This window comes from Teleopsis dalmanni, chromosome 1 (genome assembly GCF_002237135.1).
Source record: "Teleopsis dalmanni isolate 2A chromosome 1, ASM223713v2, whole genome shotgun sequence".
Taxonomy (NCBI): domain Eukaryota; kingdom Metazoa; phylum Arthropoda; class Insecta; order Diptera; family Diopsidae; genus Teleopsis; species Teleopsis dalmanni.
This window is the reverse complement of record NC_051846.1, coordinates 169,931,060-169,940,441: the sequence shown is the minus strand read 5'-3', so window position 1 is coordinate 169,940,441 and position 9,382 is coordinate 169,931,060. Positions and strand designations below refer to the sequence as shown.

The 9,382-nt window shown below is 31.5% G+C and overlaps 1 protein-coding gene across 1 annotated transcript; it reads left to right on the top strand.

Moving 5' to 3' along the window:
- Window positions 1-7,779: 7,779 nt before the first annotated feature.
- LOC119666697 lies at window positions 7,780-9,180 on the top strand. Its single transcript, XM_038075979.1, has one exon. It carries the CDS (start codon window positions 7,780-7,782, stop codon window positions 9,178-9,180), a length of 1,401 nt encoding a protein of 466 aa, XP_037931907.1.
- The last annotated feature ends 202 nt before the right edge of the window (window positions 9,181-9,382 follow it).

Sequence of the window (9,382 nt, the reverse complement as noted above, 5' to 3'; positions counted from 1 at the left end):
TAATTTAATAATTGAAATAGAATTAAGAAAAAAAATGATATTAATTTAACAATTCATTTCAATCAAGATTTTGAATGGTTTTGTTTTGGTGAGTGTTTTGAATATGAAATAATAATTAGAAGATATTACAATAAAATTTATTAAATAAAACAAAAAAACAGATTTGAGAATAGAAAAGGCGATACCGTTATTATAGCGGTATTCCATTTCTTCTACAATCCTATGAGGGCTTCAAAGCAATTATTATTCACAGAGATCACGACCCAATTCGATTGAAAGTTCTGCCCATTGAATTGAATAAAGAAATTGAATATATATATAAGGTTGAGCCAAATCTAGTGAATACACTAGATATGGTAGCCCCTCACAAATTTTGCTACTCCAATTGTTGAAGAATGAGATAGTATGTATGTTGTTGTTGTGGTGAAACAATTTGCGATCTTTTTTACTTTACTTCTTTTTTTCTTTGCTACTTTACGTCGCCCTAAATTTTTGGGAGCCTTCTTTTTTGAGGATCTTGTCGAACTTCGAGACGTCCCTCTAAATAGCATTATAAGCTTTATCAAAGGTTCTAGATGGTTTTAGCCTGTGGGTTTTCAGTAATACGGTAGCACAATAAGCCTGTGGGACTAAGTGGATCCCCCTGGTATCGCCGGTATAACCTAACCTATTACTTCACCGTCTAAAAAATCTAAAAGCATAGTATGAATAAATGGTATCCAGCTTACTCTCTCTTTCCCTCTTATTTTTTATGCAATATTAACATTTTTATCCAATAGAAATTCCAAAAAATAGAACCCAAGACTTTCTACCACTGATAGATTGTCTATACCTTTTCTAAATTTCATTCATCAAGAAAAGTTCACTGTTTCAATTGCTCTTTGTTTCCAGACTGTAGTGGTACAGTCATGCTTCATTTGCACTATTTCAGATAAAGCTGAATCATTTTCTAAAATAGAACCCAGAACTTTTTACCACTTATACTTATTACCACTTATAATAAGTGGTAATGACTTATTTTAAATTACGTTCATCAAAAACTGTTCATTGTTTTATTGTTCAAAAGATCACTTTTATTTCCAGGCTAAAATGGCACAGCCATGTTTCATTTACACTCTTTCGGATTAAATTGAAAATTGAAGTATTTTAAGAAGTAGAATCCGTAACTTTTACTATTGATAGAAATTTCTGGTACTTACAGTCAATAATTATTTCCAAGAGCACTGATGATGGGTTTTTAGCAATACTCAAAACAGCAGTATGGTCAGCCAAAAATTCAATTAATTAAAATAATATGAAAAAAATTTTTTGTTGTTGTAGTTTACTACTTTTCGAAACCTTTCAAAAAGGTTTGTAGACCAAAAATATAATAATTTTTAAAATTAATTTTTTCTTGCCGAGGGTGACGCTTTTTTATGCCGAAAAGAAACTATTTAAAAGTTAGACGGATTCGAATAGCAACGAAAAGCCAAGGACAAAATTTTATTTAATTTATTGAAATTTGGCTGACTATACAATGCTGTTTCAAGTATTGCCAAGTACTTATCGTCAGTGGTCTTAGAAAATATTCGAATTTCTTAATTAGTTTATGGTCGGTATATAATTTGTTTGAACTGCAAGTTCCAAACACAAGTTCTAAACCTAGCTCTTGCAATCCAAATTTATTTTATAATATTTTTTAAAAAATATAATAAGGATATCAAATTATTAAAAAATATTGTTTAAAATATATATTTCATCTGCTGGCTGAGGTTTTTTTTCGTTATTTAGAAGTGATTTTAGTAGATTCAAATCTCATTCTGTGACTTTTTAAGATTACAGTAAAAAATAAAATAAAATAAAAAAAAATTAAAATAAAAGACACATAAATAAAAAAAAAATTAAAATAAAAAACAAATAAATAAAAATAAATATAATAAAAAAATTAATGATTGCCAATGCCAACAGACTGCAAATATTTTTGCACTAAAGTATCACAATTTTTAAACTAAAATCTTTACTGATTGAAAATTGTTCCTCGTGGCGTATATCATCCATCATTAAATTGTTTTAATTTAATTTATTTTCATGGAAAATACAATAATGAAAACTCTGAGTAAAAATGTATACTTTCTTCCAGACATACTTTGCTGAAGACTAATAATTTAAGTGCTTTCACCTTAAAAATTGATGAATAAATGTAATTGAAACAAAAAAAATAAAAAGAAATGCAAAAGAAAATTAACCTGTACGCTGCGCCATCTTCAGCTAAATAAATAAAATTAAAAAAAAACAATATATATAAATTTTAATTATAAATTTTTCTACGTGTTGCACGATTTTCATTTCCTTGTTTTTCTTATTTTTTTTTGTTTTTTTTTGTGTCGCGACACTGAATGCCAATGGCAAGGCATCGTTTAATCCATGCGATGTTGAAGGCGGCGACGGCGTCCGTCTTGCCATTCCATTGGATTTCTTTTTCATTTAGTTTATTTAGTGCTGATAAGGTGCACAAATATGCCAACTGCAGTGAGTGAGTGATTGTATAGATATGACGGCTTGTTTAAAAATATTCACTTATTGAGTTAATTTTACAAAAATAAAATTTTATTTTTATTTTAAGTAAATTCTGCTTTACTCATTTTTAATTACTTTTTAATTAACAAAAGAAAGGATTATATTTTTAATATTATATATAACGGATAACGCGAAACAACCCTCTTTGATAATACTTAAAGAAATCAAGTCCTAATGTCGTTCAGGATATAAACAATAAATTTTTTTTTTGTTTTTGGTTTCTTAAAGTACTTAATTTTTTCCATTTATATTTTGTGTATCCTTACATGTCCTTTTTGAATTTCAATATCATTGTCAATGTCGCTGTCGCTATAGATGTAGCTGTAGATGTAGCCGTCGTTGTCTCTGTGTACTTCTTTTAAGGTTAAAAAATTACAAAATTAAAACTTCCCTTCGTACGTAATTCACAAAATATTCAATTTACAATAACAACAATAACAACAAATTTACAACAACAACACAACTACAATGAGGGTGAATGTAAAAAGTGGCAGCAACACGTTTCGCTTGTTCGTTTTACATTTTTTGATAAGCGTTGTTCCCTTATAAACGTTTGTAGGGTGCATTGGCATTTATCACTAGCATTGGTACTCATTCGATTCAACTCGACTTGTATGTATGTACGTACATACGTACACTCATTCACTCATGTAATGTACACTCATGAGTGAATGGTCGGTTCTGAATTGGGGGTTATATGACATTGAAATTCTTTTTGAAGGTTCTTAAAAATACTATACGTTTTTGTTGTTATTATTATTGTTGTTGTTGTCAGTACTGTACTGCTCCCTTGCCTTTTGGGTGATTTACATTTTTTTAATATTGTAAAAGGGTGTTTTTTATATCTGTCAGCTGCAAATATATTTTCGTTTTTTTTTTGTTTAATAATTTTTAAAATTTTTCTTTGTAATTTATTGTAATGTATTTGAAAAGAAAAAAAAAACAAGATTTAAGTGTTGTAAATATGAAAAACCAGTTGAACTAGTTTTCCAATTGAACAACTGCATTTACTAATTTATCACAAGGGAAACTTTGTTTGTTCAACTAATTTCTCTGGACTTTAAAAAACTATTTAATAACTTTCATTACAGCCCTTATTACAAAATTGCAGCCCTTTTAAAACTACGAAAGCATCTAAAGAGACTTGAGTAGCAATGGAACACTAAATTATAGAGTGGTTATTGTTAAAATGAGAGCTACTTCTATCAGTAAAGTCTTTAGGATGTTTTTAATATTAATAATATTTTAAATTTTTATAATATTTTTGTTTAATATTTATTATACTATCTTTATGTCATGTTAATTATAAAATTTTTTACAATTTTTTATTGTATTAATATGAGAAATTTTTTATTCGTTTTTTTTATCACTTTATCAGTTTACCAATTACCAAGTTACCGAGCTATGGGGTATTATATTTATGCTATTATTTCATAATATTATTATAATTATTTTTTTTATGTTTATAGAATTATAAATTATATTATATTAATAAAACTAATTTCATAAATTTTTTATTCTGAGCTTTATTCTGATTCTGAGCTTCACATTTGGCAGGACTCGAGTTCGATTGCTGGTACTTGCAGTCTTAAAAAATAATTATTTACGAATAATTAAATACAAGAATTATTTCCAAGACCACTGATGGGTATTTGGCAATATTCGAAACAGCTGTATGGTCAGCCAAAAATTCAATTAATTAAAATAATATAAAAAATAAATTTTTGTTGTTGTATTTCACTACTGTTCGAAAAAACCTTTCTATAAATTTTTTATTGTATTAATGTGAGAAATACAAGAACAACATAGAAGTAAAAAAACAAATAAGAAAAGTGCTAGTTACTAGCATCAAAAAAGTGACATACATGTAAAAGGAAAATTTTGTGACAATCAAATGTTTTTAATTTAATAATTTATTTTTTTTGCATATCGATTTCTTTTTTAATATACTACTAATATTATATCATGCAATTTCATCAAATTGCAAATACTCGGATTACTCACCACCGCAATTTTTATGAAAATCAAAATTGAATAGTTAAACCAAAGGATATTCTATTCTCTCCTTTCCACAACTAAATCAAAAAAAAAAAAAAATGGAGGAAAACAATTTATCAAATTCCAAAGTCACAGTTATGGTGCGATGGGTGAGTGTGCGAAAATAGGATATACGCACTTGACGCACTTACATTGTGGCGAATTTAGTGGTCATTGTCCTTTGAAAGAACTTTGACTTAAGAAAATATAGTACATCTACTTTACGACCCGCAGCAGCAATATAAATAAAATTAAAACACATATATAAATTGATACAAAATGCACACATATACATACATACAAATAAATACACGCATACAAAACTTTATGGAAAGACTATATAACAAAGTTTATATAACTTCTAATGCAAAGTTAATCAAAGTTCATTGCCATGAGCAACAAAATGCTTTTTATATGAAAAAATATATACATAAAAAATAAAAAAAAAATTTATTTATTTATTTATTCATGGAAATATTGTATCAGAAAAATATATGATGGGAAATTTCCTATTCATATACTTCCCTTTACTTATACACTTGAATTTGTAATATATAATATTTTCCAAATACTCATAAATATATGTTAAAAATTGTTTATATAAAATTATACAGTTAAAAGTAAATTTTATTGCTAAATGTTTTTTTATAAATTTAATTTTTGCTATTTTTAATAAAACATATAAACCAAAAAATTTCCTTTACATTTACAGAACTTCCTGTGCGTTGTTCTTTGTGGTAAGAAAAAAAAACGCTTAGTAACAAATTTCTGTTTTAATTCTTATTTTTGTTGTAATGGTTGTGCATATTTGCGTGTTTTTGTATTGAAAATGTATCACGAAATATATATAGATATTAACTTAATAGTATTATTATTTTTTTTTGCTATTTTTAATATTTTTTGCTTATACATTATTAAGCAATTTGTATACCAAATCTGCCAAATTATTTTGATATGAGAAAAAAAAATGTTAAATTAGTAAAATATTTCCCTACGAAATACCGGTGAAAAAAACGCACGCAATCAGCACATTTACGCATACCCACAGACACACATATACTTATACATACATCAATACGCACACGTATACTTGTTAACCATTTTGTAACTGTCACTTAATGCGGGTGTAAATCGTTTGTATTCGTTCCAAGTTCAATGAACTCCTATGACGTACACACAATCGTGCGTGTGCATATGTGTTTGTGAATATTTTAAGCGTTACCAGCTGATTTGAATTTTGTTGTTGTTGTTGTTGTTAATATTGTTATTGTTATCGTATAGCAAATAAATTTATACAAACAAATTATATTAATAGAAAAAAAAAATAAAGCACTTACAGTCGGTCGTAGGGGCACAGTATAAAAAATCGCAAAATTATTAAAAAATAATATTAAAAATATATATGGAAAATCTTTAATGTATAAAAGAAATGTCAAATATTGGTATATGGACTAATTTATAAAAGCATTTAGATCTATGAAAACCTATGTTACATAAACCCAGTTACATCCACACATACGGTACAAAAAAAGAAATGTATTGACAATATTAAATAGATAAAACACATAAATAAATTGGTTAAATTGGGTTATAACGCTGATTCTAGGGATCTACTGTGATGCCAAAGCCTATGTAGACGTTCTATTATATTGTTACAAAAAGTAATAAAACTAAAATATATTCGCAATATGCTAATTAGGTACAACATATAAATATAAATAGGTTAAGCTAGGTTATTACTTTGATTCTTTGAATCTACTGCTAGTTGTTGGATCCTTGAAGTACTTTAAACTATTTGAAATATACAATGATACTTAAATTGTTTTTTAAGTAACGATCTTGTAACTGTTTAAGAGTCTCCCGAATATACGATTAAGTCTAATATTTTAACGTACATTGCGTATGTGGTGGACATTATAGATTATTATATATATGTAAATATAATTCCAGTCAAGGCGTAGAGAGGGGTTATGAAGAAACCGCGCAGTTAATAGAGAGTAAAAGTGATCAAGTGCACTGACTCAACTAGTATCAACTTAATAATAATTCCCTTATAAAAATATAACATTAATAAATTGTTACCTTTAATGGTAACATAATGGGTTTACAGGTATCAAAGGAAGCGAACTAGCATCACAAGCTGACTGTGCCATCATCCTTTCTCTCTTGTTCTTATTCAGTGTCAAAAAAGAGACATATAACAAATTATAAATAAAAACATGGAAGATCAAAGAGTAATGGAATGGTCAGCGTACAACTATCTCTACAAATCAATAAATTTCAAGGGATTAAAAACATTATACCCTTAATCATACACCCATCAACATGGTTAAAATTTTTATCCGATAGGGTATGGGACATACAAAGCTTTCTCATGAGGAATCACTCACAAGGAATCTAAAACCCTAGTAACATAAGAAAAATCTTTCAGATGATTGAATATAGTCACTTGTCTGTCATAGAACATAATAGAGAACATGTTTCATATGTCGTTTTTATTTTTATTGCTATTCAGTAGTCAATGAATGTAATGCCTATTATGTATTTGGATTTGTCATGTATTTGGATTTAACAACTGTTAGAATTAAAATTTCAATCATATATTTTATCTATTTATTGACAGAATCGAATTCCCTAATTTTGCGGGATGACAACTCTGTTAGGTCGGCAAAAAAGAGGGGTACCAAAGATTTTCAATCTGCTTCTACTCAATGATGAACAGCGATACATAAGGTACAGTTTATTTCATCTGCAGAGTCTCATTTCCCACCAAAGTCATTATTAGGTAGACCCAATCTCGTAGCATGTCTTAGTAGTTCAGCATTCTGTAACCCATCAGCATATATACAGTAGTGCTGAGCAGGTTACGCTTTAGGTGAAGCAAATGAGTGGAAAATTTTTTGTTTAGTGGGAACTAGGTCAATCTGGAAATCTGACAAGAGGATTCATCTGCCCAACCTTGCTTGGCAGTGCTCAAAAATATTTGTTTGATTGTTAGCTTGGCGGTTTCCCCCCCAATCCGGAATTTGCACGTGTTCATCGGACTTGTTTGCAGTCGGGGGTAACAGACTGTATTCTAGCGTCGCACCTCAATGATACCTGCCCGCCTCATTAACTGTGGGCTTACCGTGTTATCGGGGGCTATGACACGGCGGACCTCCTTTCCCCCACACTCGTGGGAATTTAATGGAACATAATTTGAATAAAAATAATAAAAACAATATAAAAAAACCAGCAGGAACACACACTGCAAATAAACTGGTAAATCGGTCGGAGTCTGATATCCAACATACCGATCGCCAGGCACCCTTTCCAAAACGGAAAGCGGAAAAAAGTACTGAGGGCAAAGAAGCTAGGAACAATACTAGCTCTCTGCCAACTGAATCAAAAACGGAACCTTCGTTACGAAAAGGAAGTCAAGGAACTCTGGGTTCAAAGGTTGCACCAAAAGATGTAACGATCGAAACACTACCACAGCCCTCGACAAGCACTGGACTAAACTCCGGCCAAAGCTTTCGCGACGCCAGGAAATCTACTGGTTTGAGCGGTGCGGGTACAAAATGGTACCTGCGCTATCTCAAAGAAGGCTTAGCACCGGAGGCAGCCAAGGAAAAGGCGCTCAATCGGCCGAGGGGCAATCAAGACTCTAAGAAGAGGTCTGCCCAAGAAATTAGTCCGATCGATCATCAATCAGCTAAGAAAAGAAGAGGGAATGAGAAACCTCCACAAGCAAAGGATGGTACGCAAATGGCAGCACCAAAACAACCGAGAAAAATAATATCGGGCAGCAGTTACGCTAATGTAGCCAAGAGCTTAAGAATAGCAATTCTTCCGAAATCTTACCCGGAATCTACTCTTTCTAGGGAGGAGCAAGGTAAAATCGAGGAACTTCTCATTGAGGAGATGTATAAAGGATGGGATGCCAAGCTACGATTTAGCGGGATACACTTTCGCCCAGGACTTATACTGGTTGACTGCGTAGACGAGGATGCGGCTAATTTTATCCATGGAACGGCACCTAAGCTGAACGGATGGGAAGGCGCTGAACTCACCACGTGTGTCGGGGACAAAATACCGAAATTACACATGTTGACAGTCTACCTCCCAAGAGCTAAAGGGGTCGACACGGAAAAGCTGCTAAAACTGCTCATAACTCAAAATGAGGGTCTACATACTCAGATGTGGAGAGTTTTTAGCAGCAAGGATCTGAAAAATGGCAAACTCCTAACAATCGGGATTGACAACCGGTCTCAGGAAGCCATAACAAACAACGGCTGTAGGATCTTCTACAGATTCAGTTCCGTCCCAATTCACCTGCATAAGGGACGAGACAACAAGGAAAGAAGTAACTCAGCTGGGGAAAATACACCAGCTGTAGGAACGATACCTGCAACTGTTGCGGAACTAGTGGAGGAGGAGGCGACCAGGAGCGAGAAGATTGAAGATATCAGCGTGCTACCTCACGAGAGTGAGGACATTGAGAATCTAGATCTCTCTCTACTGAACCTGGCGTCCGAGGAAGACTCCGAAAGAATCTTTCTGTCAGACATCGACGACGGTCTGATAGAAGAAACGAAGGAGGAATAACCACCTGATGACCAGCACTAGAATCGCCCAAATAAATATCCACCATGCAAAAGCTGCGTCGGCAGTTATTGCAAGGGCTACGCTCAAATCGAACCTGAGCATAGTGCTGGTCCAAGAACCCTGGATTTACAGGGGTCGAATCTGTGGTTTGACTGCAAAGAATATGCAGACAATTTGGGATGTAAGATGTGATAAACCAAGA

Excerpts from the sequence above, each read along its gene's own strand:
- LOC119666697 (XM_038075979.1), top strand. The coding sequence starts at position 7,780 with ATGGAACATAATTTGAATAAAAATAATAAAAACAATATAAAAAAACCA.